The following is a 15,058-nucleotide window of genomic DNA, read 5'->3' on the forward strand; positions in this document are numbered from 1 at the left end:
GTCGTAGCATTTCTGTATCATGTAACTAGCCAAATTTTTCTTTGAGTTTTTGGAATAGCAATTCTTCCTAACTTATAAAATAAATTCAACGGATTCTTTCTTCGTGTTAACCTATATAGTTGCGATTTATTTTTTGTGTGAGAGAGAATTTTTCATCATGGCTGAAGGATGACTTGTCAAAGACACTACAGAGTGGAATAATATAGCGTCCCATTTTGAATGTTTTTTTACCTAAATGTATCGATTTTTAGCTTAGTGTATTTCCGTAAAAACATTTTCAGTTACAGTTTTTTTGGTTTTATTGTTTATCATGTGTACTGTTGTGTAAACGATAATCGACAAGGTCAAGACGAACGATGCATGCCCAAATTTTGATCGATTTAAATTGCCATAGAGATATCTCTATGATTTTACTTTCGTTGGGGAAGACATAGATTGTAAATATCAAAGTTTAACATTGTATACCAACTTAGCAAACGTAGCACAAGGTGGCGAAAGTGCGGGAATGGTTGTTCCTTGTGTGAGAAATTTAAAGTCAGCTCTAAAAAAATATTATAAATAGTCCTTGAATTCATGATTTATTTTCAAAGATTTTTTTGTATATGACTGATATTGTACAATATAAAAGAAAAATATATAAAGAGAATAAATAATGAAGTTGTACATAGTCGCCATAATGAACAGATGTTATATGTTTCTGAGCGCGAAGGCTGAAAGAAAATTTAGATAAAAATACTTTCATTTTCTGCGTTTAAAAAAAGTATTTTTAATAAGAAAATTTCTTCTAGCTTTATCTAAAATTCAGATACATCTATCCAATTCAACCACTTTAGAAATTCGTAAAACGAAATCTTCGCGTTGCCATCTTTATCGAGTGCATTTAATGCTGAGTCGACATATTGAGCTTGACCGCCCATCTCAACATGCAGTTTTAAAAATTCATTCCTGTCCAATCCTCCACTTCGATCAAGATCGTATTTTTGAAACATTTCAACTGCTTTATGCATGAGATGAAACCTAGAAGAATCATTCACATTTTTTAATTTCTCTCCGCTGTTCAGCCATGCTCTAAATTCATCAAAGGATAACTTTCCACTAGCATCTTTGTCGACTAATAATGAATAAGTTTCAGCCTCTTCCTGACTTAGTCCTAGATCATTTTGCAGCAGCTGTGGAAGCTCTGAGATACTTAAGTTTCCGCTTCCGTCTGAATCGTATTTGGTAAATAAACTTTTTAAAACGATATCTGGAGTTCCTTCGTCAAAATAAGACATGTTGTAAGGCTTCTCAAAATGAATGTTTATGTTCTCTCAAGCAATGCTTTTTATATAGTTTTTACAATGTAAACATGACACATTTGATTAAGGCTCTTTTTACACTTAAAAACTTCAATATTTGAAAGTTCATACATGTCTTCTTATTGTATGTTAATTAATCGTAATGTTTTGCAAATTGTAGTTAAGTATTCTTCTGATAATACCGAAAATTTCGTGTGAATTTAAGTTAAAGAGAGAAAATACACAACATACAATTCAAAAAATTATGCAATGAAAACCGTACTTTAATTTCATTAAACTTGTGCTCTCTCCTTCACAGATCTTATTTAAAGTAAGACGTGGAGATCTTCGTATTTTGTTAAATAATTAAACGCCCTGGCGTTATTTTAGCACGTTCATGGTCCCATAGATCAACTCTACCTTTAATTAAACTTTAAAAAGTTCTTTAGAAAGTTCTTCATGGTCGAAACAAGTTTATATTTTATCTATCTTTTATCTATCTTATTTTTTCTATATATGCATCACCACCAGGATTTCAAGAGTTGAGCGCGTGTTTTAAGGGTATGAAATGTTTTTAGTTTTTCAATGGGGTGTTTGTTTTTGTTTTGGGGTGTGAATTTTTGAACGTTGGCGTTTCTTCGAAATTTTTCATTAACGCAGGCGTCAAAGACAATCAGTCTTCAGTCCGTGTAAAGATTTACAGGTTTGCACAACGTACACATCCCAGTCATCACTATTTCGTACATTATTCAGTTAATAAAACCAAATACGTATAGGCTGTCTATGAAGGTACCCCTAGTAAAAGGAGCAACACGGAGACAAATAGTAATACCTCAAATATGTTCTCGGTATCCTAGTGACTAGATTGTTCTTCTCAAGGAAGCAATTAGAATAATGTTTATACTGAAATATGTAAATATTTTAGTTTGAACTTTATTCTAATTGGTGATTACGTTACACTCCACCGCAGATTTTTAGTACGTAACAACTACTCTATAGCAGTTGATTAAAGAAGAGCGCATCATTAAAATAATTGGTTTGTGTTTGTAAATAGAGGAAAATGTTGTTCAAAATGGCTGTTGCATTGCTTTGTATGACGCTTCTTATACTACAAGCAAGTAAGTGTAAAATTTGTCTCAAACACAAACAAAATGTAACCAATTATAATAAATTTAGTAGATAAAACAATGAGAATGAAGTTCTACATAAATAGTTCCTCTCAAAATGCTTCGTTTATGACAGAAATTTAAGAAAAACAGCTAACCAAACACTGGTAGTTTTTATAAGAAACCATATTTCCCAAGGTTTTTTTTTAGTCTTTTTGTGTTCATATAAAAAAGAAATCATTATCTCGTCCCCATGACTTTTTCGCTTTCTGACCCTAGCTCGAAGAAGTCGTGCGATCGAGGCTGATACCCATGATTTTCTTTAAAAGATAGGAACTTTTAGTAATTTCTATATGAATTTTCAAGGCAACTATGTTTGTGGTGATGAATTAGACGAACTGGAGAAGAATGAAGAAAAGCACAAGGAAGAATATAAAGAGATGATATACAATGTTGCATCGGATGATCACAAGTATACACAAGATGAATTAGACTTATTGCCGGCAGACGAAAGCATTGTATTTACAAAGCATGGACAAGACCAATTTAAGAAAGTGAAGACGGACAATCAAGTTTATGAACGATCACACAATAATGATGCTGCCGCCGACAATGACGACGATGACGATGACGACAGTAATTACGACGACAGCGACGCTAGTGATAATAATGACGGAATTCGTTTCAGATCTGAGCAGGATGTCGAAGACTTGTTGGACATAGAGAGCAATGAAGAAGATGAATAGTTCTGAACATACTTACGTTACAAAAAAACGAAAATTAGACCCTTATACTTAATACGTTAATTGGAAAGAGGAAACCAGGCTACAAAGAAAAGTCAAAAAAATGCTTTTGAATCCCCTTTGTTGTGATATAATCTAAATTTAATTTTTAGGTTCAAAACAGAGATATTTCTTTTGAACCCCGACGACAATTTTTGTAGAAGAGCACTGGGGATGAGGTTGGAATCTAGTTTAACCTAAAAAAATTAATTTAAGGATGGAAGTTCATGGAATTACTCTAAGGACACACAGTACGCACAGAAATAACACCAACCTCGTCCCTCTTCTTTTCTTTTTTTGTCCTGTTACTATTACACCGGAGGCAAGATCCACTGCAACCTAAATCTCTAGTACACGAATATTAACTTACGACTTGTTTACGAAGTGAGACGTTGTTTCTGCGCATGTGTGTACAAATATCATTCTCGGTATGATCGACGGTAGAGCAACACGACTAGATAAGGCAATGTTACACGCATACCCGCAGGTTTTACACCCTTTCTTTCTTTGAGAATAGAGGTGTAATTATGCTGGAAAAACTCAGACTAGTGAAATTATGAACAGGTTAATCTCCTGCCACTGTTTCATCTCTGCCGAATACATCTGCGCTTACCATATTCTCTGCAATTAATATGTTTTTGTTGTATATTCCCCACAGCACGATAGCAGTTAGGGAAATTTACGACATAAAACAACGCAAATTTACACTTTTGTTTTAATCTTTTTTTCTAATAGACCTTTGCTTAGCCTCGGATATTACACTTGTTTTTTTATAAACAACGATTTCTTCGGCTCAGCGACGGTTAAGATTTTTTTATTCCAGGTTATGTGTTGTTTAAAAGTAGCAGAAAATCATGAGTATGTAAGAAATGGCCAAGAAATGGATGTAGCTATCGAAAAAGAATTTTCTGCTTCGTATAAATAAAAGAGAAGTTTTATTTATTTTTTGTTTCTTAGTGAAAACCAGATACGGGACATTTTATTTTTCGACTCTTGCTTTTTTTCATATTAGTGTTTTAGCATAATCAATCGCCAAAGAGATCAAATTTGTCATATTTTCCCAGCTTTTCAATCCCAGTAACCACCGCAACAAATTTAAGTAATCCATTAAAATGAAACTGCCACAGTTTGCTTTTTAACATAATTTTTTCGTTCTGTTAGATTTTTGCGATATTTAATTCGAAAAATCCACTCCCCCTCCCCCCCCCCCCCCCCCCACACACACACACACCCTCTCCACTGCATTAAGTTTTAAGGTAGTCGTAAAGATTCTTAGCTTTCACTGTCTGTGGGGAAAATATGCACGGCTTTGAAATTGAACATCAGAGATCAGTCACGGTTGCTTTTTTCTTGATTTATAAAATATTAATAAAGTAAAGTTGTCTTGTTGGTTTTTCTATAAAATAATGTTTTTCTTTTTTGGTAAAAGACCCTGTAAAAAAGAAATCTATAATATATTACTAAATTTAGAAAGTCTAGCGCATATGTATCATAAACCAGAGTTTATCTTCATAATCGTAAAAAAGCGCGGTGTAGTCCAGGGAGATATCCCTTTACGAAAACAAATTCGGAGACAAAGTTATAACTTCGAATGGTTTATTAACTCTTAAATATTTACCTACAAAACGCGCCTTGAATTAGAAGATTAAAAACATCAACAAACTTCAATATGGCAACCTCTTTTCCAAATTGTTTTAATGTTAGAGTTTTTTATTCATGCCAAACTTCTGCTCCGATAAAAAATCCTGGAATCGAAAATGCTTAACTTTCTCTGTTTTGAAAAGAACCATGTTTTATTCATAGATTATAATAAAAGGTAAAACAGACAGATTGTAAAGAATTGTGATGTTAAACTTATAAGATGGCTTCTTTCTGGTTATTTTTAATATACAAAGACTCCATCAATTTGTCTGTTTAAAATGGATTGTATTTAAAGACTAGATTAACACGCAAACGAAATTGTAAAGCACGAATTTGAACATGGTGAAGTACACAACATTTACCGTGGGAGTTGTTGCTTCCATGTTCTTGTTACTCGCCTGTGTTGGCATGGCAACATTTGCTCAATTATCCCAAACATGGTGGCTTATCGAGACAAATTCTTCTATAATTTACGATTTTGGATTGTACAAAATTTGTGCACGCAATGCAAGCAAAAAAACTTGTTATCATTACGACGAACACAACATTGGATCGTCGGTGAATAACAGAATTCAGGACCTGGATTTAAAGACCTTAACAACCGGTATGTCATTTTCGGTATAATAATCGTTAGCCCGTGGAAAAATCCACGGGTTAGCCCGTCCTTTTTATACCGCATTGCGTGCGACTCGCTACTTGCGCAGATAAGCTACCATTTTGCGTGACAGACAGACAGATGGGCAGACGTATACTGGTTTTATAATATAGACAATTAGGGAAATATCTTTCGCGGGGTGATTACTGTTTTTATTTGTTGCAGCGAAACCGCCTTATGGACATCCACCTGACCGGCTAGGTTATTTTCAAAAAGATTTTGTGTATTCTCGACTCTCTTTGAGACACTCTGGGACGAGAATGGATTTTGTTGTTTATGTACGTTAGCTTTTCAAGCGACATAAGCAAAGAGGACAATGTTCTAGAAAAAAGAACGCATGTGCTACACACAGTCAATGTTGTTTCAGAAATACAATTCAACTTCCAAAACATTGCAGTGCCAAAATTGTTCTGTCTTGATTCAAATCGAAAAGAAGGAATCTACATGTTTTCTTCTCTTTTGTTTTTAGAAACAACAGCCGGCCAAACAGTTTGGTTGCTATCAATTTTTGCCATTATTTCACATTTTCTATCATGCTGTCTTGGGCTCAAAATAACCACCACATCTTTGAAAGAGAAACCTGTACTAAACTTTATACGCTACCAGTTGGCAATTATACTAGTTGGAAGTAAGTTTTATATATGTCACAATTTTTGCTTGTATGCATTTTGAAGGAACCAAAATTTACTTTTCAATAGACCTTTTGGAGTCGACACAGGGTTCCTTACCACCAATTTTCAACTGAAACACTACTTTAAGGTACAGTCCAAGTTGCATTATCGGTTGTTTAGTTAATCACTTGTTGTGCGAAAAACCACTGTGCATGTCCTCCTTTGCATGACCAAATCGGATACTAATAAAGTAGATTATTTAAGTAACTAATTGCAAAGAATTATAAAAAAATGCATTAATTATGTTTATGTTTAGTGATATGCAACATCGCATGCGTCGTCACGGCTTACACGATGAAAGAAGATGTACTGGACAATGGCGTAAAATTTCTCATAAAGCGTGGATACTTGGCTGATGCTGGAAATTCATCCGCAGGAACAGGATTGAAATTACAAGTCGCGTCTTCTATTACAATAATTGCTCCTTGTGTGATCTATCTCATCTTAGTGGAACGTGCGAGACGATGCCAAGTTATTTATAAAAATAAAACGTGCCATACAACTTTAAACTCACCAAACACACTTTCTCGTTTCTTATAGTATATTCGCTACTAGTTTGATGGGTATCTGTGTTTATTGAGTAGTAGCCACATAGTTTGCAAAGCATTCTGCTGAGTAAACGGTCATGTTATTAACAATGGGATCCACTCTGTTTGTGCCACTGATTTTGTGATGGGGTTAACAAACCTCCTTTAGAAAACCTAACAAGGAAAACCCTTAGAGTTTTAAGCAAATTCTATCTATATAAAAAAATTAGCGTGTTTTGATCTTTTTACACCAAGATTGGCTTTTTCCCAATTTTTCAGCCTAGCGGATATCCTCGTTTCTATGTACTATTGGCTTAAGCCGTTTTTTATTATACAGACGGCGAGGGAAAATCCCCTTGAAAAAATGTCGCCTAGTAAAGTGTATGGTTAATTTTTAATACACGAAAAAAGAAAAAAAAATATGTATTTGACTTCCTATGTAATTCTATAAGTAACTAGGAAAAGAATCATCATTAAAATTAATTAATCATCATTTTTTTGATTTTGTTATTTATCGTTTTTTGGAACGTATTTTTTTCTTTGGCAACATCTTGCCAGCTACCGCAATGCGAGACAGCATGCTGGGCGGTCACCTTCACAAGTAATATTTCGTCATGTGATGAAAGGACGGGGGAAGTTTAATGTTTAGTAATTAGACTTCGTGGTTTTAGGTACAGGTATGTAGGCTTTATGAAGTCCTAGTTATTCTGCCCATCCTATGTTGGCAAAAAGCTTCAATTCATAATTTCACAGGCGCATAGATCAGGTAAGCAGCGTTTAAATGTGTAAGTCGTGCTTTCTTGGATGTCTTTGATCATACAGAAAAATTCACCCTCAAAGCTCACGGAGGCCCTGAGTTTGAGACTTGCATTGCTATCGTCGCAACAAGAAGTACATTTTGGACCTAAATAAATTACCTAGGACAAGTTCGAATTTCATCAAGCTAGTAAAGAAATATCCTACATTATTTTCATAGGATCCTAAGTCAACTTTGAACATTGAGAAGTGAACTTTTGACAAGTTCAAATTAAGTCAGGCTACTAAAATATCCTTGTGACATCGAACTTTTCGAAATTAGCTACCTTGTCTCACTAAATCTTGCGGATGGTTATATATTAAACGAAATGACAGCAAAAGAACACGTTTTATATTTTTAGTAGTGACCTGGAAACTAAATTGTTTTCAGCGAATGATTAATCCAGCGTTAATGAACCATGATATAAACACAACAGCAAACACAGCGTATTTTCTTTTGAAACAACACAAAAGCTTTCGATAAAAAGCTTTTCTGAGCTAGTAATTGCTTTTATAATTTCTATTATAGTGAAATATCCCGGACAATTTGTAACCACGGTAACACAGTTCTCAACAAGTCGGGGATTAAAAATCAAATATTACTATTGGTGTAAAATTGCGATGGTTAATTAATTCAAAAACAGAAGTATCCCGGCTGTAAAAATATTGCCAGTTTGTTTAAGATGGCGATTTACGCAGGTGTCTGGGCCTCAATCGCGTCGCTAGCGCTTATAGCTTGTCTTGTGCTCGGCGTGTACGCTCAAGCGACATTTAAATGGTGGGAAATCAAAACTAATCTGGCGGATACTGAGTATTATTTTGGTCTATACCGAATATGTCGCTCTGATTTAAGTGGAGAAACATGCTATCGCTTTGATAAAGATGGAATGACAAACCTCATGAACGACACAATAGGTTTGCAGTATAAAACAATGAACATCTTGGAACCAGGTAGGTTTTATTTTAGTAAAACTGCAATTTTAGGCCCGCTGATTAAAGCATCTGAGAAACATAAAGGCGAACGCGATTACAACTGTTTCATGGAAAATTTAATTGTGCACAATGTCTGTGTAGCCTATGTCGTATGTAACTCTCGAAGAGATTCCATTTTCATTATTTACATCTGAATGCTGTTTTGATGCAATGAGTATTATTTTATTGCGTGGACGAGAGAACTTCTTTAAAAAAAGGCTTTGTCCATGATATCGGGTGATCATTCGATATTAAATTAATGTTTTTTTCTCAGAAACGGACGACAGTACAAATATTTGGATCATTTCATTCTTCTACATTGCATTTGTTGGTATCTCCACATTCGTGTCGTTTTATATCACGTCGCAAACTGCCAGTGGAAAGTCGATGCATTTAACTATTTGTATCGCAGCCGGGCTTACCCTCATTGGAGGTACGTATTATTTGGGAAAACTAACACTCCATCTCAGCTTATTTTGTGATCAGAGGAGGTAAACATCACACTTTTATAAGAGTTTATTAAGAAGAAAACACATTATTTGGTGATAACTTTTCTTGCCGCGTTTTGTTTTTAATGAAAAGTACACATAAGTTGTATCTTATTATTATTAACGTTTTCTGAGAATTTAAAAGAAATTGATACGACGGAAGTTAAAAAACTGGAGAAAACACGCTTTCGTCTCTAACAAACTCTCATAAAAACATGATTTTTACCTCCTTTTTCCCGATATTGTAAACCGATGGAGAGCCGTAGGAACGCATGTACAATTGAATTATCGTAAAGGTGTATTTATGTTGCAAATAAAAATGCTTCGAAATAACTTCAAGAAAGAGAAAACCTTAAAAAATAACATAACAAATATATATAAATAATAAAGCATAATTTGTTTGTTTGTTTGTTTGTCTTGCGTAACAGGAAATTTTTCTGTAATAATATAATGCATGCTGTGTATAGGGAATAAAACGTCTAATTCGTAAAGCAAATCTGTTTGTTGGCACTGTTTGCTTAAGTCACCAACACGCTAACATTTATTAATTTTTTACAACATTGTTGGTGCGAAGTTCACAGGTTGGCACAGTTCGCGATATGACCACCACCAACGTGTTGGCCAATACTTTAATTTTCAAACGCCTTTTTTTCGAATGTTTTTGTTGGAATTTTGAACAAGTTTAATAACACTGATGTAAGCTTTTTTAACAAAATGGCTGACAGTAAGGAAGGATCTAGCACTAAACCAGGCTGGAAAAATAAAGAAAGTACAGTAAGGAAGGATCTAGCACTAAACCAGGCTGGAAAAATAAAGAAAGTAAGCCATAGAAAAAGTTCGGAAACCGTCCAGAAAGCAATACAATAAGATATGCAAAACTCATAGTATTCAATGCGATCCATTCAACTATCAAAATTAAAATTTACTCTGTATTGTGGAATGGAAACGAACCAGGTCACAACTCACTAATTTTAAAGACATCTTTTGAAAACGTTAATCCGTCATGTCTATTAATTACACTTTAATTAAAATATTTGAATTTAAACCACTTGATAAGCAAAGAAAAGAAAAGAAATTCTTGTTTATGAGTTTATTTGGCATATCATTTCACAACTTCTTTCCTCGTTCCATTTTTCCATAAAATCTTTCTTAAACAGAATTCAAACTATCCTGTAAAAATTTTCAAGTAAAAGTTTCGATTATTACACACTTGTATTTTTGGATAAACGGAGAGGTCTGCCTTAATAACATTTGTATCAGAAGAGCCGCTAACAAAGTTACCCTGGGTAGAAGGAGTTAGTGTAAATGTATGCCCCTTTAATACACAAGAAAGGAGTAAAATGATAATAATAATAATAATAATAATATCCTGTTTCATATCATTATTTTTCTCTTAATTATAGTTTCACTTGGTGTCACCTGCATTGCTTATGGTTCATTGAGAAAGGATGACTTATTTGAACAAGGAGTAACATTTTTGAACAAGCAAGGCCAGACAACAACAAACGTCAAATTTCGTGGCTTGTCATTTAAGTTACAGTTGATATCCGTATGTTTAATGGTCCTACCTTTCGTTATTTACATGCTTCTGGTCATACCAACGAAAAAACGATATGCAATGAAGAAACTGGTTAAAGAAGACAACTGAGTATCTACACTCACAGCAATCTTTATCGTAAATAAACCATTCAGTGCTGCATACACGAGAAAGTAGATTCACTAAAAATGCACATATTTTTTTACTAAGAAGTTGTACAGTCACACTTAATATGAAGGAATAAAATCTTAAATCGTGCAACGTCGTACGCAGCTTCTTTTCCCACTCGCGTCACCTCTTGTTCTTAGTTTTATTCTTTACTTACAACAAGTAATTACTGAACTCTTATTAAAACGCTAATAATACTTTAGAATCTATGATTTGCCTAGAAAAGCTTTAAATAGCACTATCTTTCCTAAAATAGATAGCGCATCGATTTCGATGTGTCCCTCCCCTCTCCCTCTCTCCCCCTATTCTAAACGCAACACTTCAAAGAATAGCGTTTACTAGTTGAACCTAGGACGATAGAAAATCCTTCTGCTCTTCCCAAGTTAACTTGAGAAGTGAACTCCTTTTTTTATTTCAACGATACGTTTTATTAAGAAATTGCATTGTTTTGAAATATACATTGCCTTCTAATAAATGCCTCCTATTACGTTTTAAAATTTGAAATTTGCACTAAACGTCTTAATTTCAAAGCATTTTTAATGATTTCCTTGTAAGTCAAAAACATCACTTTAGTTATGTTTTAATTTACTTATTTTTGTAGGGTTGCTATCATTTTAGAAAGCAGCATCCTCTTAAAACTGCCCTAAAGTTGCCACTTGTGAACAGCTATTCATTTACGCAGCACTGTACGTCTTAAGTTTACGTTATTACAGTGGACTCTCTTTAACTCGAACCCCGATAACTCGAATCTCTCCTTAACTCAAACGATTTCGCTGGCACGGTTGGGATTTTCCTAATAAACTCTCATAAAAAACTCCCTATTAATCGAACTCTTATAACTCGAATCTCTCCTTAACTCGAACGTTTTTTTGTCTCTTCGGGTATTTCCTCTCTATAAACCGAACGTCGCAACATGTATCTAGAACTTTATATGACACAAGCAGTTTTTTGCATTGTTTTAGCTGTGTAAACGTAAATAGAGTCTTAGCTGATTCGAATGTTTCACATCTACATGTGTGAAGGGTCTTAAATGATTCGAATATCATTCGAACAAAACGTAAACACGATTCTTTGGTATTGAAGTTTTACAATCATGGCGTATGTTGCTGGGACAAAACGTAAAGCAGAAAACAAGTTCTGTACAAAGAAAGACTTCTTCCCCATTCCATATAAGGGAGAAAAATCACGCTTAATTGGCCATTTATACAAAATTTATACAAAAACATGGACAAACTCCAAACTATCTATTACCCGAACCTCTCTATAACTTGAACGGTTTCCGATTCCCCGTGGTTGCTCGAGTTATAGAAAGTGCACTGTATTTATGCAACTTTTTGTTAACAAACACATAATTTTTAAAACACTCAGCTGAAACATATCTTCAAAGTGTATTTACAATGCGCATTATTTAATTAGTATTAATTTACCGCACATGTTGAAATTTAGGATAGCCTCATATCGACAAATGTTATTAGAATATGCAATCGATTTAAATCAAAAGCCAGCTATAATAAAATAACTATTCCTAAGACAGTAAAGCAAATATTATGGAAGAAACCGCAACAGTGGTTATCGTAACGATAGGGGTAAAAATACTAAAAATTAAAGCGCATAATCGAATGAACTTAGCGCATAATTGAATGAATTTAGCGCATAATCGAATGAATTTTACAAAATCGAATACAATTAGCGACAAATAGTGTTTTATGACCGAATGAAATCATCGAATAAGGCCAGCCTTGGCATTCCCTAGATCATGGACCCTTTACTCCAACAGAGGTGTTCTTACTCAATAGTGGTACGCATTTTAGTGACTATTATTTGAGTTGGGATGAAAACAAATTTTTCGACCTTTGATTTGACTAATCACCAAACCGATGGATTATTTACAAAAAATTGTGCTTTTATGTATACTTGCTTATGTCAACTTTTTTAATGCTAGCTAGCTAGACGTTGCTTCTAACGTCTTCTAACTAGCTAGCTAATTGTTTATCCCAAATTTTTAAACCATCTCTCCCCACCTCTTCCAGTCAGGGAAATCCTCTTAATTAAGCTGTACAGCTTAATTTAGATGTCAGCTTAATTAGGATGTATGATACAGTCTAATTAGGCGTTTTACAGCTTAGTTAAGATGTACAAAATTTTGATCGTCTAAAACACACATTTAACTGAGATTTAGCATCTATCTAACTGAATAAATCCAATATCTACGTGCATATAAACATCTCCAATATATTAGATTTTTCATAGCACCCCGGAGACCCGCTAAATTTGAAGTTTTGAAAATATCCGCTTAATATCACGTGACGTGGCATCCTAACTAGTAGGATGCAGTACAGCTTAAATAGACTATCACTAACAATGAACCATTGTTTATAGTTCATATCTTTTGAACCCGTGGTGCTGGAAATACCGTTCTTCTTTTATAATATAGTGGTCAAACTGACGATGAAAGAGCTGCAGCGGTAATTCTGCTAAAATTTACATTTTTTGAGAAATCGGGGAAAAACTTTTTCTACCTCCTAATTTAGATGTATGTCACCTATAAGCTGTATGATACAGCTTATTTAGGAGATCTCTAAATTAAGCTATACAGCTTAATTAAGAGGACTTCCCTGACTGTCTTCCCCTCCAAAACCCCCACCACATCCATTGCTTGGCAGGGCAGAGGTTAATACAAAACATTGGGTAACTAATTCAGTAGCCCAATTGGGGTATATGCTTGTTTAGGTACTGAAAAATGTATAATAACAAGCGAATAATTCATTGCTGCTAGCAGTCAAAGGGAAAACTGCTATGGGATACTGGGATCCCGCAATCACATATTTATCAAAATGGTGCCCTGAAAGTGGTATGCGATAGCAAAATCCATCAGGTTTAAGTAAAAGTTTTTGAATTTCTATTTCATTGTTCCATTCCTTTAAATATTTTTAAAAATGAACTGAAAGGATTTTCTCAAACTTTGTTTTTTTTGTTAAATCAAATATATAAAACTAGAAATAAGTTTCTTGTTGAAGAAATGCTATGGCAAATATCTTATTTTGTACAGATAAAGTTGTTTTGCAAAGGGTATTTAATATCGAAGCAAATAAAACTCATTGTCCTACCAACGTAAAATCCTCACCGAAAAACCCTGTCTCTGATTTCTCCTTTTAATCGTCATTGCAGGATCTTGTGTTTTCTGGCTTTTCCTGATGTGAGATGCGATTAACCCAAAATGTCAGGCTCAAATATTGCAAAAAAAATTTGCCTATTTTTACACTACATGATAAAGATTTCGATTTGCGAAATTTTCTTCACATGAAATAAAATCTCAAAAAGACCCATTCTCAAAAGTCATTATATAGTATTTCAAGTTTAAGCTCCATTATCTATTAAAAAAAAAATTAGAGGAAGAAGCAGATTACTTTACTTTATACACACATAACCTTTATCCTTTTCAATGTTTGATAATTTTCTTTGCAATCGCAGCACATGAGGGGTGTATTCGTATTTTACAAAAGGACTGTAAATAACATGTAAACCGAGGGACAGGCGTCGGATTCAGGGCCCTGTTATGAAAACATTTTAAATAAAGTCTTAGATTGCAAATCGTCGTTGTTGTTACATTTATCCCCTGGAGCTTTTTTTTCCACAGCCCTGACAACATGGTTTGATATTGCACATTGCACGTTTACATGCCCGAATTTTTTTTGGGACAAGAATTAAATATGGAAGTTTTTTGAGTAAAGATTCTTTAATGAGAATTTAATTCATATTATTCCTATATTCGATTTATTACCAGCAAAAATTGATTAACTGATATTGAGGTGCACGGTTAAGGTTTATGCCTATACCAGGTTTTGAGGTGAACTAAAGTACAAGTAACATGCTCATGCAATTAACCTGCAAGTACATGAACAGATGTGTACCAAGACTTTGAATTTTTGTAGCCCTGCTTGTCTGGATTGGGCAATTATCTTTTGAATCCATACATCACTTCATTATCAGCCTGAGTACCTGTGTGTATGTTCACCTATGCGTGCCTACATTTTGAAACATGTGCCTTTATAATTTGCTCTTTATTCAACCAAATCCACCTGGTAAAAGTTAATTATGCAAGGAAGAAAATATTATAATATATTATAATACGAAATCATACCCCACTACTGGTTTTTCCAGTTTATTAATTATTAATTACATACTCTCTATAAGAACTTTGTAACCAGAGTCTTTTTCAGGAGAGGCGTGCGATCCCACACGCAAGCTTTGGCACACGGCTAAATTGTTTCAGGCGTGTGATTAATCGCATGCCTAAAAAATAAATATTGAGTTTTCAAAATCAACCTATAAAATCTATTTTGTAGCGTGTGATGGCAGCCCTCAAAATAAATTTTGGAGACTCGTCAGACAATATGTCTGAAAGATTTCCGTCTTCCGTCATTAGATCTTAGAAATTA

General features: G+C 34.1%; 4 protein-coding genes across 4 annotated transcripts; 3 read left to right on the forward strand and 1 right to left on the reverse strand.

Moving 5' to 3' along the window:
- Window positions 1–562: 562 nt before the first annotated feature.
- Window positions 563–1,319, reverse strand: LOC130654807 (protein phosphatase 2B regulatory subunit cnb-1-like). Its single transcript, XM_057457444.1, has one exon. It carries the CDS (start codon window positions 1,272–1,274, stop codon window positions 795–797), a length of 480 nt encoding a protein of 159 aa, XP_057313427.1. The 5' UTR covers window positions 1,275–1,319; the 3' UTR covers window positions 563–794.
- A 927-nt stretch (window positions 1,320–2,246) lies between these two features.
- LOC130655398 (uncharacterized) lies at window positions 2,247–4,220 on the forward strand. Its single transcript, XM_057458148.1, has 2 exons — window positions 2,247–2,395; window positions 2,750–4,220. Exons 1-2 carry the CDS (start codon window positions 2,338–2,340, stop codon window positions 3,127–3,129), a joined length of 438 nt encoding a protein of 145 aa, XP_057314131.1. The 5' UTR covers window positions 2,247–2,337; the 3' UTR covers window positions 3,130–4,220.
- A 750-nt stretch (window positions 4,221–4,970) lies between these two features.
- LOC130655399 (uncharacterized) lies at window positions 4,971–7,090 on the forward strand. The gene is made up of 3 exons (XM_057458150.1): window positions 4,971–5,410; window positions 5,931–6,089; window positions 6,389–7,090. Exons 1-3 carry the CDS (start codon window positions 5,146–5,148, stop codon window positions 6,670–6,672), a joined length of 708 nt encoding a protein of 235 aa, XP_057314133.1. The 5' UTR covers window positions 4,971–5,145; the 3' UTR covers window positions 6,673–7,090.
- Window positions 7,091–8,075: 985 nt separating this feature from the next.
- LOC130655669 (uncharacterized) lies at window positions 8,076–10,712 on the forward strand. Its single transcript, XM_057458446.1, has 3 exons — window positions 8,076–8,405; window positions 8,701–8,859; window positions 10,318–10,712. The coding sequence occupies exons 1-3, from the start codon at window positions 8,138–8,140 to the stop codon at window positions 10,560–10,562; spliced, it is 672 nt and encodes a 223-aa protein (XP_057314429.1). The 5' UTR covers window positions 8,076–8,137; the 3' UTR covers window positions 10,563–10,712.
- Window positions 10,713–15,058: the final 4,346 nt, after the last annotated feature.

Source organism: Hydractinia symbiolongicarpus, chromosome 8 (assembly GCF_029227915.1).
Source record: "Hydractinia symbiolongicarpus strain clone_291-10 chromosome 8, HSymV2.1, whole genome shotgun sequence".
Taxonomy (NCBI): Eukaryota; Metazoa; Cnidaria; class Hydrozoa; order Anthoathecata; family Hydractiniidae; genus Hydractinia; species Hydractinia symbiolongicarpus.